The 19,592-nt window shown below is 50.0% G+C and overlaps 2 protein-coding genes across 5 annotated transcripts in view; one reads left to right on the top strand and one right to left on the bottom strand.

The window, feature by feature from the left end:
• The window catches only part of SMG7 (SMG7 nonsense mediated mRNA decay factor), a 52,282-nt gene extending 45,990 nt beyond the window's left edge, over positions 1–6,292 (bottom strand). For 3 of the 4 annotated variants that reach the window (XM_075096788.1, XM_075096791.1, XM_075096789.1), the window contains exon 1: positions 5,888–6,055. In XM_075096788.1, the coding sequence (XP_074952889.1) occupies positions 5,888–5,916 (29 nt within the window). In that variant the 5' untranslated portion in view covers positions 5,917–6,055. Of the gene's footprint in view, positions 1–5,887 lie in introns of all 4 variants that reach the window. The other variant, XM_075096790.1, reaches the window with a different exon arrangement.
• An 11,119-nt stretch (positions 6,293–17,411) lies between these two features.
• The window catches only part of NMNAT2 (nicotinamide nucleotide adenylyltransferase 2), a 31,406-nt gene continuing 29,225 nt past the window's right edge, over positions 17,412–19,592 (top strand). The window contains exon 1 of the mRNA XM_075096808.1: positions 17,412–17,581. Within this exon, the coding sequence (XP_074952909.1) occupies positions 17,497–17,581 (85 nt within the window). The 5' untranslated portion in view covers positions 17,412–17,496. The remainder of the gene's footprint in view (positions 17,582–19,592) is intronic.

The raw sequence follows: 19,592 nt of genomic DNA on the forward strand, positions 1-19,592 counted from the left end.
AACAGAGATACTATTTGCAACCATGATACAAGCTACATTCTGTATTATACAGGTATATATACATACTATATATAGGTACACCTATATTCGAGGCAATGGGACATTATTTACTAGTGTTATAGCTCAGTGAGCATTTGAATAATAATGAGCGCTATCACTAGAAGGAGCAGTCCCACCCTGCCCTTACTATTACTGTCTCATTCCTGTTGCATGCAACCTCATCCCTTCTGTCAGCACATGTGGTGACATGAGGAATGGGATCAGGAAACCAACTCGGGCTAAACTCTGTGGGTAAAAAACAAAACGAGCAGTTTTAACCTAGCACAGTTCCCCAGTCCAGTTCACTGAAGACCTGGCCATAAACTTACACCATCAAATCAGGGTTGAGGGTGAGAGGAAGAGAAACTTCTGTCGGGAGCAGCTGAAGTTTAAACACACCCTTTGTCTGGCCAAGCTTTTGCAAGTAGGGTCACGTTCTCTGATGATTGCAGCCCTCTTTCCTCGGTCACACATCCATACATAGTAACCTTCCTGCAAGTCCCTCCAGCAGAAAAGTGCACCCACATCTGTTAAACTGCACTAAAATCCTCGCTATTAACCCCATACAGAGGAGCAAACTCAAAGTCCATGAACAAAAAAGCGTATGCCACAACCGATGTGAAGCTCTGCACGTGCTGATTCACACCAGCTGAGCTCTGCCTGCTTCATAGGCAGCGCTCAACAGGCACACTCATTTGGATCACACTTCTAACCAGCTAACTTTCATAAAGACAATGGCAACAATCAACTCAAACTTCTATCCCTCTGTAGAAGACTGCTAGAACTTGTTAAAGCCATTTGAGAAAGAGGAAGAAAAAAGTGATATGCAGTACATTCAAGCCTTGTTTCCTTAGAAATCTAGGCTTAAAAAAACCTATCAGTTACAATAGCACACCCAGCCAACTTGCGACTTTAGTACAAATTGTCCTTGGGTAGCAGGAGGATGCTCAATAATCCAAGTCTCCATGACAGGTGGAAGGGAACAAGTAAGAGCTGCTGGGCTACAGCTGCCTGGCTGACCCAGACACCACACTGCAGCGGCTGGGGCTGGTCAGAATCTGCCCAGAGACCCCAGGGATACAATGCATCCCTGGGGCTCTCAGCAACCTGAACTTCCTTCAGCAGAAAGCTCAGAGGGGAATTGCTTAACATTTTTTCAGTTGTAATTCTTTTTCCTCCACAGGTCACCACAAAAAGCTTGTTGATCAGTAGTAAACAGTAATCAATCTTATTTGAGTTTTTAAACCATTACCCTCACCCTTGAGGAGGGGTAAGAAGTGCAGCTCATACTAAATACTGGCAGCAATTCTACTTATCAAATGCTAGAAACATGTTGTATGGAAAAAAAAAAAGAGAAAAGGAACATTTTCCCCTTTATGCTCCCCCAAACAAAACAGTGTGCTAAGGGGTGCCTCCTGAAAGGCCAACACACTATTTGATCTCTCCACCACTCCTCCCCTGTTTAAAATTCAAGAGTAAACAATGTATGAAAGTAGCATTAATCACTTCAGAGCATAAAAAAGCTGGAGGGAATACTTTCCAAGACTGACTGGTCTTCTTCAGATATCAAGATAAATCAAGAAAGATGCAGATCAACTGGAGCGAAGTCAATGGAGTCCCCCGGGGCAGTTGGGGCTGGAGCATTTGCATTTGAGGCTGGAGGAGAGGCTGCGGGGAGCAGGGCTTGGTCAGCCTGGGGCCGGGAAGCCTTCAGGGCACCTGCAGCAGCCGCCTGCCTGTGGGGAAGGGATTGTGAAGATGGAGCCAGGCTCTCCGCAGTGGCATGTGGCAGGATGGTGAGAGTCAATGAGCAGAAGTTAAAACAGAAAAGGTTCAGACTGGATGTAAAGAAAATCTCTTCCACCACGAGAACAGTCAAGGAGTAGCACAGGTGGCCCCGAAAGGCTGAGCTGTCTTCGTCCTGAGAGGTTTTTAAGATCTGAGTGGATCAAGCCCTGAGCAGCCTCTGCTCACGTACCTCCTGAGGTCACCTCCAGCCCAAGCTACCCTGTGATCCTACAAACTCCAGGCAGCACGCTGCAGTCACGCATTACAAGAGTCTCTGTTAACACCGCAGTTACATTTACTAACCTTTTGCTCTATATACCTTCAAGATAATTAAATAACTTACTCTGCCTGCCCTGTTGAGATTATTCTGGGTTCCACATTGTATTCTGGTTTGTGCCTTTCCAGCACTGACAAACATCGACTCCACATCACCCTGATCAGGAGTCAGTACCAGAACATGCTCACACACACAGATCGCAGCACTAAATTACCTCCACTCTACCCTCATCCATTAACAGTGGAGAAACACTGCAAGAGATGCGTCATGCACTGGCAGACAGCAAAGGAGCAACCATGAAGAGACACGGCAGATGCAGAAGTTAATGGAGCTACTGATGAGTCTTTGAAAAGAGAGCCACAATTTAAATTATTAAAGCAGTCAAACCTTTAATGAAGTTGGTTATAGCCTCATCATAAGACTACAGGAAACTACCTACTGGTTTGTCAGCACTAGAATTTCTAAGTGGTGTTCAAGCCCTGTAATCCAAGCACTTTTTATTCTATGTTTACAGAGTGCTAAAAGCCACAATTTACCAGGATAATGCCACATTTAACTAGTAACTAGACTTCACATCTTTGTGAAATGCAATTGAGAGAGTCATATTTCAGTCAAACTGCTGAACTTTTGAATCCAAGTTAACCATGTTTTGAACATTGCCAATTTCATACGTTAATGAAGATAACTTCCTTAAAGTGAACAAACGTAGACTAAAGCTTGATATTGTCTTATAAAAAGGATGTGCTCAAAAGTTTCTGTGGCATTATGTTAAAAATCCTATTGGTAGTGATATTTTGCTTAAAAGTGACTTCTTCTGTGCCTAGCAGGATACATGAAATGTTTACCGTAAGATGCCTGCCCCACAAAATTAATCTGATTTATGGGAAGTACTTGTAGATTCCCAAAGCAGCACAAATGGTATGGGTATAAAGTTTTAGGCAGATGAGATGGACACATTCACCTGAGCAGAGAGGTGTGAACCATGCCTCTTTCTCCTTCCAGCTCTTTGAAAGAACCTTCTGAAAGGTCTACTCACCTGACCAGATGTAATGCAAATAATTTCAAAAGTGACTCAAACAATGACCCAAGAGAAGTATCTGGGAAACTAGATGGGACAAAAGACAGTCTAGTACTCCTGAAAGGTGACCTTGAAAAGGATAATAAGACTAAGAAAGCAAAAACTCCAACACTTTCTTACAATGTATGAAGATGACTTAAAAAAGGACTCTCCTGCAACTCTTGAAAGAGTCAGTACATGAAGCCTGACCTCCTTTGTTTATTCTGGAAGACTTCTGTGAGAGTCTCAGGTGTTTCTTAGTTCCTGCACTTTGATGGAAGGGGTACAATCTTTTAAGGACAGCATTTTAAAAACAGTCAATTCATATACATTTATACAGAAAGCGGAAGACTGGTAGTGGAGGAGTTAAGGCAGTCCAGCCAAAAGTCCTTTCTTCTCTGCTCATTTTTTCCAATGTCTTGATTCTTGCAGAGTCATTATTTCACTAGTTATTCAACCATTACATGCTCACCTTAGAAATTCAGCTCTCTTCTGTCTAAATTTCAAACCCAGAAAAAGCTTTCTCACAAACACTTTTCTGTCCCTCCGTTGTTTTAAAACAAAGACCAGCAGAGACTAATTGCTCCACATCTTCATTTGGCACAAGGTTTTGTTAAGCTGCCCTTTCATATCATTATACTTTTGTCTATTCATTCCTTCATCACAGAACTTGGATTGAGCTTGTAATGCTACAGTAAGGCGGCGGATACTCTCCTCTTTAATGCAAAGGACTAACAGAACTGGCTCTGAGAGTTTGAGACTATTCCCAGTTCCCTTTATGAGCTTGGGCTGCAGTAATCTGCAGCTCAATTTCTGCCCTATGCAAATCAAACAATTCAAATATACACTCTGTAGATGTAAAAAGTGTTTCATAGCTTTCAAGGGATCCATCCCCAAGCTTATGTTGTACACAGAGGAACAAACCCAAATGTTCCTTAGAGGGAGAAGGTGATTAAAGACTACAAAGTGCTTGAAAAGTTTGGGAAGGGAAGTGTCCCAGTTTGGGATTTTTATTTTTATTTTTTTAGGAGATGAGGTTCTTGATGACAAAGACCAGTGTCATTGCTTGTAATACATTAGTGCCCAGATGCTTCAGTCCCCTTGTATTAGGCACAATACAAACAATGCAGTCAGGAAAACAGGATAAAGGCCCAGGACGAGCTATGGTGTTGGTGGAACAAAGCTGGGAGAAGTAGGTGCCCACATGCTTGCAGGCAAGGAGGATCTCCAGCTTGGTGCAGCAGAATACACAATGCTAAGAAAGAATCCAATGGCAGAGGAAGGTGACTGGAGCAGGACAAGCACAACTTCAGCAGTACTGCTTTTTAATGACACAAGGCAGCCAAGGACTCGTAGTCATGGGGAGGGGGAAGCAGGAGGTTACAACGTTATGAATACACATAGTAAAATACAAAAGCAAGTCTTTTACTGGTAGAAGAGAGCTAATAATAAGGCATCTAAGAGCTTTTTCCATAATGTAACAGGAAAGAAAGAATGAAGAAGTTTCGAAAACAGCATCGGTTAGCAGCCTGGAAGAGAAAAAGGCCCACAAAGTTGCTATTAGAGAAAAGGATTTTTTTTTTCTTTTCTGAAAAGAAACTTGAGACAGGATCTGGACTACCAGAAAGAGGCAGACAGAAATACATGACAAGACGAGGAGGAAGAGGAAGATTTTGAGAACCAGTAAGGGGAGACAGCTGAAGTATTTCAGAACCCTGGATAGAAAGTGTTTTGGAAATGTAAAAACCTCCTTGAATTCACTCCTCTGAAATCCTTCACAGGCCCTGAACTCTTCAGCGAGAACATGCATGCCCTTTTGGCATATCTACACCTTTTCCATGGGGTACCCTGGAAGGGTTGGGGCGGGGGGCAACATGTCATGGACCACACGGTATTTAGCATTTTACAGCTACTGAAAAGCCATCTGTACCTCATAATACCCCTTGTCAAAATCACTAAAGAGAGAGCGTTTCATACCCAAAACATAAGTTCATCCAAAAGCCTAGCAAAGTTCAGCTCAAATCAAGGTGCAGCACCAAGCGCCCTCGAATTCAGGGACTCAGGAGCATTTCCGTCCAGCAAAGCACTTCGAAGAAGCACAACCTCGGCAGACTCGCTCCTCTCCCAAACTCTCAGACGCCCATCCCCAAAACCCATCAACCCTACAAGCTGCGACAGAGGACTTTCAAGCAGGCCACGGGCTGACAGGCAAGGGCTGAGACAACTCCTGCTACTGCCGTTCTCCCAGAGCACCTCACGAGGCTGCGGCCGCGGGTTTCCCTTCACCGACAGGGTCAAACTTCGCAGTCGCTCTGCAGCGGCGGGTTATCATGGCACCTATTTGAAAGGGGCTGGAGAGTCCCGGCGGGGAAGCCGAGGGGCTCCCGTGCCCTCCCCGCGGCTCCAGGGCACCAGCTTGACCTTGCTAGGGAGCCCGGGCCGTCCTCAGTTAAACGGCGGCCCGGGACGCCCGCCTGCGGGCGCGGAGCTCGCTCCCAGCTCCCCGCCAGCGGTGCGGGACTCGGTAACGCGGCGGCCAAGTACCCCCCAACCCCCGGTCACGTCCCCGGGTCACAGCCCCTCGCCGCCGCTGTGGGGACTCCCCGCGCCTGAGAGGACCCGCTCCCCCTCTCTCTCCCGCCGCCTCCCGGGCCGCAGAGCTGCGGCCTCCCCTCAGGGCAGGCGGCGACCTCCCCCCCACACCCCGCTTCCCGGCGGGCTCTCACCGGAGGTACTGCGCACACAGCAGGCTCATCCTCCGCCGCTCGCCGCCCCGTCCCGCCGCGGGTCTCACAGCCCGGGCCGGCCCGCCACCGCCGCCGCCCCCGCGCCGCCGCCGCTGCTGCTGCTGCCGCTGCCGCCTGCGGCCGCCGCCGCCGCCATCTTCCCGTGCAGGGCCTGCCGCCGCGGGGGAGGGGCGGCAGGAAGGAAGGAAGGGGCGGGAGTGTCCCCGCTCTCCGCTCCGCCCGGGCAGAGACCGACCGCGCCCCGCCGGCCCCGGCCCCGCCGCTCCCAGCGGCACCGGCAGCCGCCGCCGCCGCCGCCGCTCGCCCGGTCTCTCTCCCGCCGCCCCCTCTGAGGCGCCCTGACCCTCGCGCCGCGCCGGCAGCGCTTCCGGGCCCGCCTCCGCCCCCGCCGGCACTTCCGGCGGCGCTACCGGTAAACCCTTCCCCCGCGCTTTCCCCCTCCTCCCGCCGACCCGTGGCGGCGCCCGCCGATTGGCTCGCCCGCTGCCATAGCAACCGAGGGGGCAGCGGGGCGTCGTCACGGCAACCGCGGCGCCTTCCACCCTGCAGGGGCCAGGGCCTGGGCCTGGGCCTGGGCCTGCAGCCCCGGCTTAAACTGCCTCTCCTGCCCCGCACCCCTCGTAACGGCACCTCGTTCTGTCAGACTCCCCTCCGCGGAGCTTGGGGAGGCGGGAGGGCCGGCTTGCTGAGCGGTGGTGGCCCACGGCGCTGTGGGGGAGCCCCTGTCCCCCTGTGCCAGGGCGGCGGCAGCTGCTTCACTCTCCTGACAGAAAAGGTTTTAAGCAGGAGCAACGCTGGTGGGCCTGGACTTCCCCACAAACCAGGTTGCCTGTTCCCTTCCTCCTTGCCTGCCCATACCCAAGGATACCCAGCGTTCAGTTGCTCAGATGTCTGGCCCTGAAGGTCACCCCAAAGTGTCCCAAACAGCCCTCATCTTGCGTTCCATTCCCTGCTGGGAGGCAGCAAGCTCAGGCATGAGGTGGGCCCTGCACCGGGGAGGCAGCCCATGGCCCCAGAGTCAGCACTGTGGCCAGCAGGTCTTGATGTGGAGCTGGGACATGTGGGACTGCCTCCTGTGCTAGTTTGGTGACTTGTCTTATGCAGCAAAATTCCCTCCGAGTTCAGTGGCCATTGGAGCAGAGCACATGGGCCAGCCTGAGGAAATGAGGCAGACCACAATTTGGGATCAGATGAGCACTGAGGAGGCTGGATAATGCAAATTGTGTTATTTGAGCATGTAAGTGACCCCAAGGACAAAATGAAAGCTTGTGTTTTGAAAATAAATCCCTTGCATTTTTTTCAGGTTGAACCAAGAACATGTTTAGGGAAATTATTTTCATGTCCCCACAAGTTTAAACAGAAGCCTTTCAAGGCTGCAGAAATCAGTTTCCTGGTTTCAGTGCAATCAGGGCTGGGGAGCGAGCCATGCTGCCAAACCTCCCATTGAATCCTGCGCCGTGCCTTGGGCAGCAACCACAGCAGGGCTCAGGGCTCTGCTTCCATTCCTGTAGGCTCTAAGCTGCAAAGCAGGAACAAACTGGTTCAGTGCTGGGCAAACTGGGGCTGCTTCTGCCTGTCAGGAGCCTGTCTTGGGCTAAAACAGACAGGTTAAGTCTGCACAGCTGCCACATGGACTCTATGAGATTGTATATCTTGTATCAACTCGCAAGAGCAGCTCTTCTAATCTGCATCTCTCGGGAGACATTGTCCAGGACTCTCTCCATCCCCTTCACATTTCTAGTGTGTTCCGGAGCCTCATCCCCTGGCTCCTGAGTCGGCATGCTTAGGGCACCCTGCAACTTGGAGGAGACCCACCAGGCAGCAGGTACCTCTGTGCAGCTACCTTGAGCTTACCTCTAGTTTTCATGTATTTTTCCATCCATTCCTTCTCCTTAGGGAGGTGCTGAATAAGCCACTTTTTGAAAGCAGAAGCACCTGAAGCTGGTGTTGTTTCCCCTTCCACCAGCCCCTCACTTCTACCCCCTCTTTGCAGCCAGGTCCTTCACCAGTCCCAAGTTTGCAGTAGCCCACAGCAGCAGAGTGGTGCTGTGAGAGTGGCTTACATTGGCTTAAGCAGTAAAAGCCAAACCTTACACGAACAGAGACTCCCTGTGAGCCTCCCTGCTTCCCAAGGAGTTGACCTGGGATTTTCCTGTCAGTTTTCTTCATCACTCTTCTCCCAGGAGCTGTTCCAGGGACTCCCCCTCCCTTCTTTAGCCTTGGCCAAACAAACTGTTGCTTTTCCACCTTTTTCTGCTTTTTTTGCCAGAGAGGATCCCCTGCCAGAGGGTTCCTCCCAGGCAGAACGATATCATACAGCCTAACTGTAGAGTAGCCACCAAACTGCGTAGAGCACTCTGGCACATCCTCTGCTTCATGCCCCCCTGGCAGCAATGTTATTGCTTAAAATAAAAGATGGTTCTTTATTTTTCAGTCCACTTTAGCACTGTGCTGGACCTTAGACAAAGGCTCGGGACCGCAGGCTGTTGTTCTCTGCAACTGTGAGTGCACTTATGAGCTTGGCAGGTTGGATCTTTGCAAACAGGGGTTTCCAGGGCTGACTTGCCCTGACCTCTGCATTTGCATGTGGATGAGAGAGGGGAAATTCGAAGGCAGAAGCCTGATTTTGGACATTTTGGCCAGGAAGGGGGTGGCATGTTCTGGCTTTCTGCAGTATCTCTTTCACCAACAAACACATGTCTCATCCAGGAGGCCACAAAGCACTCCCTTGAGGCATCATGCTCATGCCATGTCAGGTAGAAACAAGGAGCAGGCAGCATTGACTCAGCAGCTTGTCTTGTATTGAGTCCAATCCACCTCCAGAGCCACCCTAAAAGACCTAAGAGGCTCACATGGGACAGAACGGACTTCTGAGTCTTGGGCAGTGGGGAATAGGCAGCCCCGGGTATTTTCAAGGGAATTTGTTGGGTATTGTTGCTGGTGTTATTTAACCCATTTAATGACAACATAAATTGCAAAGTGGAGCCATACATTGGGGCAGCTCTACAAGGGAAGCTGTAGCCTGTCAGGGCAACCTGTGCAGCCATAAAGCTTCCCTTCATCTTTTCTTGCTCCTCTTGAATATCTTCCAGCCACAAAAGCAAAGGATGTCAGACCCTGCACAGATTTTTCTCATTTTTTCATGGCTTTTCCTCTGGATTATGGAGTCTTTCGCTTCCCTACAAGTTTCTGCACTGTTGGAACAGATCTGTCCATCAGGACAATGTGTCCATGAGTTTCTCTCCCCGGCCCACTCTTCTCGCCTCTTGGAGAGCTGTTCTGCATCCACACGCCTCCAGATTTGACCTCAGTTTCTCCCACATGGCATTTCTGAGGATTTGGCATTGCTGCTGATTGCTCTGCTCTGTTTCTTATGAAATTCTACGCCAAACCTTTTGGTGCACACAGCAAGGGGGCTAATTTCCTTCCATTTAAGGGGGAGCCACAAGTCAGTCTCCCCTTACTTTTGTTCCAAGAGATTTGTGATGAAAGTTGTGTCTTCAAAGAAGCAGATTTCTTGTAGAAATCAATGCATATTACCATTTTTATCATTAATGGGTCAATAACAGTGGCCTACCATTCTATTAATTACAGAGCATTGGGAAGGATTCGATCCCCAGATGAGGACAGCAGACCAGAGGCCCTATGAACCCAGTGAATAACCCTGGCCCTCTGCCAGCAATGCAGCCAAAATGCCCAGGAGCAAAGCTGCTCTGCTCTCCGTGGGGGAAAGTCTCATAACCCCAATTGTGACTCTGTTTTACAACTTCTGGCAGCCTGTTACCATAGGAGCTCAGCATTTCACAGACCTTTGACACATTTATCCTCAAAACACTGATCCAGCCTGCTCCAAGAGGAGAGTGAGTGACCATCCCCACTTGACAGATAGTCAGAGCAGCAGAAGAAATTTCCTCAAGGTTATTTAGGACAAGAATGGAGAGGTGGACCAAATCAGAGCCTGCTCCCATCCTTCTTCATTAACACTAACACCTTTAGTTGTCCAGGAATATCCTGCGAGTGTTGCAGAGTCCAAGGTCTCCCTTTTGTATGCGTAAACTCTCCCTGTTTTCACATATGGACATGGCTGCCGGACAGCCCTCTGTCTTGGTGCCAAACCTTGGCTTTTAAGTCTTTGAGACATCCCACTTTCCTGCCTCTTAGGGTGAAAACCTGGGATCAAGGAAAGATGAGAGTACAGTTCAACAACTGAATGATAAAATGCCAGATCCTATGCAGGTTTGGTGATTATTTCAATCTGAATGTGCAGATGTGGGAAATTAGCACTCAAAAGCAATTGAAGAACTTGAAGGAAGAAACAAAGTATGAAGATACTAAACAGTCTTAATTTTGCCCTGTATTTGTCCCTCTCAGTAATTATATTACTGTGATTAAATGTATTTGTTGTCATCTCTGATTATACTACTTAGATTTTAATTGTTAGTGACGAAAGCCTCAACTTATCCTAATTGTAACCTCATTTCTCCAAATATAGCCTTTAGGCAAAACTTCAGGAATTTTGACTATATAGAGGTTTATCAAGTCTTCATTGTTCCCTTGAAAATATCACCCAGCACAAAGAAAAAAATAGTAAAATAGGTTGCATCTCTCAAAGAAATTCCTTTTAATCATAATTAATGAAGTATCTAATGTATTTACTTTTAATTCTTTGAGAGTAAGTGTGGCACATTCTGGAAAGGAGTACCCTTTCATACTAAATGAAAGCTACATCACTCTTGGAAGGGAAAGAGAAAGCAGCCGTTCCTGGGGAGCCACGCCATGTGCCTCTGCCTCACGTCCCCATCCTGCATAACCCAGCTCAGATCATGACTGCGCAGATCGATCCATCCTGCACAGCTGGGCTGTAACCTCAGACAGAATTAGAGACATTAAAATGCCTGTGGAGCTAATTGCATCTGTGGCCAATGCTCAGCTGCTGAATAAGGGAGAGAGAGAGAAATCTTTTACCAAGCTGACCTTCCTAAGGAAATATCTTGAAAAGTCAGTCCAGTGTCCTAGAAATGCTGCACGGCACCTGGGTATGGTTTGCAGAGGCCACCACACCATGGTGTTAGGTCCACAACCTCAGCACGTCCCTAAGAGCCCATGGGAGCTTCATCCCACAGTGCCCTTTGGCAGTTTCTTCCAGGACATGATGAACCATGCCCTGAAACAGCCTCTGGGGCTGGGAGAGGCAGCCATAAGCAGCCTGGCCACGCTCCCCAGGATCCTCATGAATTTTCTGACCTCAGTTATAAGTCATCTCTTTCATCAGCTGAAAAGCCCTGCTCACTCCTTCCTTGTTTGAATGTCTGCTCCTACCTTGGGTCATCAGAAATGGAAGGTGTCTCCCTTTGGGCCAGGCTGACCCATACCATGTGGCCTCAGACCTGGTCAGCACAGGTTCATCAACTCCCTCCAGCTCAATCAGGCTTATGCCATAACAGCAACCCCTGAGCCTTGCCTGTGGGCTTCTACTTACTGCCCATGCGGTTGCTCCATGATCAACTGGTTCATCTTGGCTGGTCCAGTCTGACCAATCTGCCAGTCCAGTCCAGCATGTGGGGAGCAGAAATGAACCCCCTTGTTAGCTCTAGACAACAAAGGCTCTGAATTGTGATGTGGTGGGTTCATGACTGGTTTAAGCCCCTCTAACTCCTCAGCTGGACCTTGCAATCACTCAGCTGCAGGTAACACGGCCAAAGGACTCGATCTGATACGTGCCTGCTGGGTCCAGCAGCAGAGTAAGGGGGGAGCAGTGAAAGGGTGACCAAACTCAGGGTCAGTTCCCATATGGCAGGTCTCATCTGGGATGAGCCCAAGGGGAAGGGAGCCAGGAAGGACATGAGGAACCTCCTCAGGGCCTCCATCCTCTTCCTGGGAGATGATTTTAAGGTTGGCGCTCTGCTTGCCTGTCCTTGCAGAGCAGCATTCTCCTGCTGCCCCCCCCTCTGGCAGGAATTGCCGTTTTCTCCAATAGATTTGAGTTGTTTTAAAGAGTTTGCAAGCTGTCAGTTTAAAAGCCTTAAGCTGGAACATTTTCCTTCCTCCTCCAGAGCCCAAGGGGAGATACAAGGTGAAAGACAGCGGCGGGAGGACCAAGGAGCTCCCATACCTCGCCCCAGTGAACACAGGCACGATCTTCCTGCTTTCTTCTGCACAGCCCCACTGCTCATGGGGCCTGACTGTCCGCATGGCAAAGAGCTGGACAGATCTGCATACAGAAATACCCTTGGTGCGAACCACAGGTGGTGTTTCAGGTGTGCTTAACAGGTCTAGCCTCACTTCTCAAGTCCTGCAGGCAGTGATTTTGCAGTGCTGCTACAAGCTCCCTGTGTCAGGCTAGGCAAGTTGCTGCATTTTTCCACACTATTTTCTTCCTCAGAGAATAAAACCAAGCTAATCACCCTTCTGCCCTCTGTCTGTCCTGCTGTGCCAGCTCTGCAGATGGCAGATGGCTGCTTCCCACGATGGTCTGGGTTGGAGCCCAAATCAGCTGGGAGTCTTGGGGCACTCCAGTGCTGCATGGCAAACACAGCGAGGGCTGGCAGGGAGCATCTAGCTCCTGCAGCTGGGGCTGTTGTCTTCACCAGTGGGAAATTTGCACCCACATGTTCAGGGAAAGCAGCAAGGAAAAGAAAATCAAGGCTGGGTTGGAAAACATTGTGGGGAAAAGGGTGAAATAGCATCCTTCTGCACACACAGTCTGTGTTGGAAGTGAGGAACGTCTCCCTGTGCATGCAGCTCCTTCTCCACCCCAGTCGCTACCAGGCGCTTTGCTCTGGGTGCACATCTCGGTGGGCTGTGCCTCGGGCTGGCCGATCCACTGCACAGCCTGGCAGGCACCAGTCCCGCACCAAAACCTGCCGCTGCTCTCAGCGTTGCTAAGTGACAGCTGATTTACCACATCACTTACCCACCCCAGCACGCGGCAGGAAAGCAAAGGAAGAGGTACAGGCAGCGCTGGCCAGGCCTTATCCCCACCACGGCCAGGCATTGCATAACCCACATCTAGACAGGCCACCTTAACATTTTGCTACCTGGTGTTTAAGGTTAAACCCCAGCATGGAGCAGGCAGAGAGATTCGGCCGTGTACACCAGGAGCTGATGGGTCTGGTGGGTTGCAGCGGGGATCACTAGGCAGCAGGAGAGCTCAGCCACACACTGTTTTCTCCATTTGTGCTTTCTCCCGCAACAGCAGCACCTGATGCTCTAACGGCTGCAGGTGGTGCAACCTACAGAAGGCTGAAGGGAAAAAGATGCCTGCCTGCAAAATTTTCTGTGAAAAATTAGTGGGGAATGGGGTTAGGATTAACAAAACATTTGTTTTCAAGTGTCCCACCTCAGCTTTAGGCTCTTCTGCATGAAAGGAGTCAGTGAAGGAATCTTCTTGTAAAGGGCAAATCCCCACATTTCATAACAGTGCAGAGTTGTACCACCCCAAGGGAAGGGGGTAGGACACCATCTTAGGTGGACGAGTGAAGCACCTTGTTCCCTATTGACAAGCCCTTTTGCAGCTCTGGCCTTGAGCTGAACCAGTAGTGTTGCAATGCCATTCCCATCCGAACCCTGCGCTGACATACAGCGGGGTGAGCCAAGGACCCCTGAACCCATCACCCTGGGAGATGGCTGAGCTGAGAAGACCCCAATGTTGGCTCTTGTGCAGGAGCTGTGGCATCTTGTAGCTTGCTCCATTGCTTTAAAAGAGCAATGCTTGCTCCATCTGGCAGAGACACTGGAGCAGCCACAATGGAAAACGAGCACCGTTATCCCCACCACGCCAGCATAGAAACCAGCTTATCCAGAAACATCTCATAGTTCAGCAGTAAAACCACAGCAATTCAGGTCTCCCTGGCTTCCAAAAGAAAAGAAGTTTCTGTCCCTCAGTGTGTTAGACTCCAGCTTTTGAAATGGTTGGCTAATTTTTAACAAAATTGGAGAACAAGTTTCGTGAAAACAGAGATACCTGCACACAGAGGACCAGTCGGTCAGCACACATGTGTGACTGAGAGAGTCTTGAAGAATGTCCTCTTTCTCTGCTTATAAATGCTTATTAAAGCCTGTGGTTTTAAAGGCAGAGTTATACTGAGCACAGCACCAGTGTTAAACTGTGGAGAGCCACAATCTTTACTAAAGCAGCAAATCTCTCCCTTTTGGGGCAAGCTTGCAGAAGCAGCACAAAAAAAAACCCAACGCACCCCCCAAAATCTCATTCCATTGAATCATCAAATATCCATACAGAGCTAGTAAGAAGGTAGAGCACGACTTTCTGAGAGAACATAAAAATGCACTGTACCTTTCCTGTCTTGACATTTTCCATTCATTTATTTATTGCCATTTCCCCCTGGAGTTGATGGAAAGAGATGGATCTGCTTACCCTGGCCTTTCTGAGCCAAGCAAGCAAATGTGACACCAATGTTTTTAGGACACCATTAGACCTTTCCATGGATTAGGGGCCACTGTGCACATCTAATGTGATGGCTGACCTTATTTGGACTTGCACCCAGGTCACACTGCCACAAATCTAGTTTTTGCCAGGGGTCAGGGGAGACCGCTGTGGGGGCAGAACCTCTACCACCCCGGCAGGGCGGTGGTTGGGCTGCTGTTCTTGATCCCACTTCATCCCCCAGCTCAGCCCATCCTGCAGCCAACCTGCCATGTCTGTGTCGCCTATCAGCCTGTTGTCATGGGGTTTGTTTGGCTTTGAGACTAACACCGAGAGCAAACCTCTGAGAACCCAAATCGTTTGGTATTTGCAGCAGCAAGCTCCCCACCTGGATTTCCACTGGTGAGAAAACAGGATTCCCTTGAGGATTTTTGCCTGTAGACAGACATTTACACCTCTAACACCATTTTTTTTTCTCCTATTTAAGCATATTTTCCTAGTGAGTTTTTAAAATATTTTTTTTTTCCTGGCTGTAAGAACCTCTGGCTAATGCATGTAAACTGCTTTCTGCTTTCCATGCTGCATGTTCTGTATGGGTGGGGGCTTTAATGGTTTGTTTAAATTCTGGCAGGTCTGCCTGCTTCCGTTCTGATAGCTATCCTGCAGCCTTCAACCTGCAAAGTCTATACAAAGGGGCCTGTGAGCTCTCAAACACCAATGGGTTTTGAGCCAGCTCATCCCCAAAGAGGAGCACCCCATTGATATATTCCACATCTCCCTGGGGATCTGGGCGCAGGCAAAGGGGAGAGGCAGGGAGCAAAGGGCAGAGCACACTGGATGTCTCAGCATCCCTCTCCCTCAGTGCCAGCTTAGTCTGAATTAAAAATCAGCATAAAAATGTAACCCTGGGTGGTGTTACTGCACCCCTATGCAGTGAGAGAGACTGCCACTTGCTAGCAGTGCATGCTTCCAAGGGTATGACTGCAGCCAGGGCCTCCACAACAAGGATTTCAGGGTTCTCTGAGCAAATTGACTCAATATCACAGAATCACAGAATGGTAGGGGTTGGAAGGGACCTCTGGAGATCATCTTGTCCAACGCCACCTGCTTGAGCAGGCACACCTAGAGCAGGGGGTCCAGGTGGGTTTTTAATATCTCCAGGGAAGGGGAGACTCCACAACCTCTCTGGGCAGCCTGCTCCGCTGCTCTGTCACCCTCACAGGAAAGAAGTTTTTTTCTCATATTTAAGTAGAACTTCCTGTGTTCCAACTTGTGCCCATTGCCCCATGTCCTGTCGTTGGGCACCACTGAAAAGAGTCCAGTCCCATCCTCTTGACACCCACCCTTTAGATATTTATAAGTATTGATGAGATCCCCCCTCACTCTTTTTTTTTCCGGGCTGAACAAACCCTGGTCTCTCAGCCTTTCCTCGTAAGGGAGATGCTCCAGCTCCCTGATCATCTTGGTAGCTCTCCCTTGGACTTGCTCAAGCAGTTCCCTGTCCTTCTTAAACTGGGGAGCCCAGAACTGGACACAGTACTCCAGATGTGGCCTTACTAGGGTGGAGTAGAGGGGGAGGATAACCTCCCTCGACCTGCTGGCCACACTCCTTTTAATGCAGCCCAGGACACCATTGGCCTTCTGGGCCACAAGGGCCGTATCTTCTTAAGTTTGTTCCCCAGGGGTCTTACTCCTTGGTATCACTCGGTGATAGGACTGACAAGCATCCCAGCACCCAGCTGAGCTAGCAGAGCAAAAGTTTTCAGCAAAGGACTGAATATAATTCATCTCAGCAGGAGGGCGAGAAATGCACCCTGCTACTGCGGGCAGGACTGAAAGCCACAGCCCCAGGAAGGCAGAGGGGAGATGACTGGTTGCAAAGCCCTGCAGTCGGTACCTCTTAAGAACAGAGGGAGGAGCACAGGTGAAGGAAGAGAAAGGGAAACCTGTTGGTGGCCAATAAGTCCCCACTGGGAGGCTGTGTGCAGGAGATGGAAAGAAGCAACAGGACAGAGACTGCCTTTGGGAGGTAGCTGAAGGCAGCTGCCTGCAGCTCTGCCTGCAATGGGTGTGAGCAGAGAGGGCTCTTCTGGCCCTTTCTTGGGGAGAGGAGCTTCTTTAGCGAAGAACAGCAATGCTGTAATCATACAAATGAGAAATGATGACAATTAGTCAGTCTGGTACTGGTTTACCTTGCTGTAAAGACTGGGTTTTGGCACACCAGCAGCATCTACGTGATCTTCACTTCCTTCAAATAGTGAAATGGAGTTGTTGGGTGAAGCTGAAGCCCTCCCCCAGCTGGGAGGCCCACGTGGGTCCTGGGCTGGAGCTGTGGGCACTGGGGCTGGGGGTCTCTGTGGTCATCTGAGCAGGACTAGGGGGGACATGCAAAGCGTGGTTGCTCTCAAACACTGAGTTGTGTGTGCGGGTGGGCGTGTGTTATGTCTCCTCAGCCCTGGGGGTGCCAATGTGTCACCTCTGCTTGGGGGGGGGACACGACACACGGGACACAGATACCGCGTGTGTGCACGTCGTATGTGCGTGTAGGCATCTGCCACCTCTCCCCAGTCCTCTCATGGGGGAAGGAGATACATTTGTGTGTGTGTGTACATGTGCATGCATGTGTGCATGCATGTGTGCATGTGACTATACAGGGGGGTGCATGTGGATGGATGCATATACAGGGGGTATGTGCATGTATGGGGGTGGGCGTGTGTCTCTACAAATGTGCATGCACATATTTGTGCCTGTAGAGATGGATGTGTGCATGTGGGTGCGTGTCCGCGTGCACACGTGTAAGTGTATACATATATATCTATCTATCTGTGTGTGTATGTACCGGGGTTTCTGACCGCAGCCCCCAGCTCCCGGGCGGGGGGTGCACCGCCTGCCTGCCTGTGTCCTTGTGCCATACCCGGTGCCTGCGCTCTGCCGGCTGCCTCTGCAAGCCTGCCCGGCCCCGGCCCGTGCCCGGGGCCGGGGGTGTGTGTACGTGCCCCAGCTCCTGCGTGGCGGGGGAGGGGGGGGCGGTGCCGGCCCCGGCCCTGGCCCCGCTCCCGCAGCCGCGGCACCGCCCCTGCTCCCGCCCCGGCCCCGCTCCCTCCTTCCCTCCCCCCTCCCTCCCTCCCGCCGCCGCAGCCGCACCGAGACACAAAAAGCGGCTGGGGCAGGGCTGGGCAGGGCCGGGCAGGGCCGCGCCGGCACCATGACGGAGACCACCAAGACCCACGTTATCCTCCTGGCCTGCGGCAGCTTCAACCCCATCACCAAGGGGCACATCCAGATGTTCGGTCAGTCCCGCCGGGACCCCCGGCAGCGGGGCGGGGAGGAGGAGAAGGGAGGGGGTGTGTGTTGGGGGTGCACCCCGAGGTGTGGGGGATGTTTTGACGGGGTGTTTTGGGGGGTTCAGCCCCGCGCCCGGAGCCGCAGAGGGCGGGGGAGGGAGAGGGGGGGCGGGAGCCGCGGGGCCGCCCCAGCCGGGCGCTGTCCGAGGCCGGCGGTGCTGAAACCGCCGCGGGCGGAGGCGGACCCGGGCCTCGGCCCCATGCCATACCGAGAGCCTTCCGCTCTCATCCAGCCTTAGGTTATGCTTCCCTTAAGATAATAGGGTCTCCCCCCGTCTACACTCACCTTGTCACACTCCCACCCCCACAAAACCCCCGGGGTCGGTGCTGGCAAAGGCTCCCAGCAGTGTTTGCAAGATGCTGCTTGCCCGTTGGGTCTGCGAGTCTGCGGTCGCTGCAGCACTTTTATATCCTCTCTGACCGGGGAAGGAGGGAGGAACTGGGCCAAGCGGCTAAAGCCAGGTATGGCAGAAGTGAACAAAAATATAGTCAGTTAATTGAAATATTAGAATGCCCAACCATTAGACTGATACTAGGTCGAAGGAATCAGAAATGTTTGTGTGAGATGATTGCTATTACTGAGCATCTGTGAGATGATCCAAATGATGGGGATGCTAGAATCACTGCTACAGCCTGTTCAGGCAAGACAAGAGGGAGGGAGGGAGGAAGGGATAGAGGAAGGGCAGTCTCTGTCAAAGGCAGTCTGACATGCCATAAATACTGACGGTTCGGGTAAAGCTTGAAATGCCTGGAGATCTCTATACAAACAATGACTTACCTGGGGTGGGGAGGACTCCTGTGAGGGTGAAGTGTCCACTGCAGACCACTGGAAAAATGGGAGTAGAAAGATCAGCTCCTTTAATATCCCTTCTTGGAGTGCAGAGAGAGGAACCATCCTTGATGTCTGATAAGAGATTTGAGTCTGGGAGCAGATGCCGAAGGTCTCATGCTACAGCTGGAGAAGCATCCCTGGGGTTTCTAAAAGCTGTACATAAGTTTCTAAGTGCAAAAATAATTGAAAACAGCTTGGGGTATTTCTGCATCAGACCTTGTTTTTGTAGATCGTAATGAGTGGGACAGCAGGCTAGAAAATTATGGTTTTCTAGATGCAAATGATCACATTGCTATTCCATTTCATAAGTGCCAACAAAATGTAGTCCTGGGCACCAATATACCTGAAACTTAAAAAATTCCTATTGTCTAAGCTAAAAACAATTGCTAAAAACAAGAGGAACTATTTAAAAATAAGAACAATAATTAAAGGTAGTTACAGGGTCTTGGTTGATAGACGTGACTATCGATAAAACAGATTTCTGTACTCCACATTATTTAGTCCTAGATGATATTTTGATTAAGAAAAGTAATACTAAAGATATCAATGTGGCCCATATTCAGTGGACTAAAAACCACTAACAAGATATAAGATATAATTTAGATATAATTTAGATATAATAAGATATAATAAGATATAATTTAGAAATATAAAATTTAGAAAATAAGGATCAGTGAGATATTGGTGTGCAGTGGGTATTTTTAGTAGACTCCCATTGAGGTATGTTTCTTTGCTCAGTACTCTTCGGTATCTTTATCAATGACCTGGAAGAAAATATATAAACCCGCCAGTAAAAAGTACCAATGACCCCAAATGGGTAGAATAGCAATTAATGGTGGTAACAAGTCAGTTGTGCTTCCCAACTCAGATTGTTTGATAAAAAGGGCTTGTTCAAACAGTGAAGTCAAATGCAAAGTCATACGTCCAGCAAGCAGGAACGCACATCAAACATAAACAACAGGCAAATGTCTTCTGCCAAACAGTGGCTGTGTCAAGGACTGAGGAGTGATTGTACGCAGCCCGCTGAATACAAACTTTGTGTAATGCTGTAAATAAAGCAGCAAATGCAATCCTCGTAGATACAAGCAGGGGAATATCAAGCAGAAGAAGGAGGTTGTATAATTT

Source organism: Phalacrocorax aristotelis, chromosome 6 (genome assembly GCF_949628215.1).
Source record: "Phalacrocorax aristotelis chromosome 6, bGulAri2.1, whole genome shotgun sequence".
Classification (NCBI taxonomy): Eukaryota; Metazoa; Chordata; class Aves; order Suliformes; family Phalacrocoracidae; genus Phalacrocorax; species Phalacrocorax aristotelis.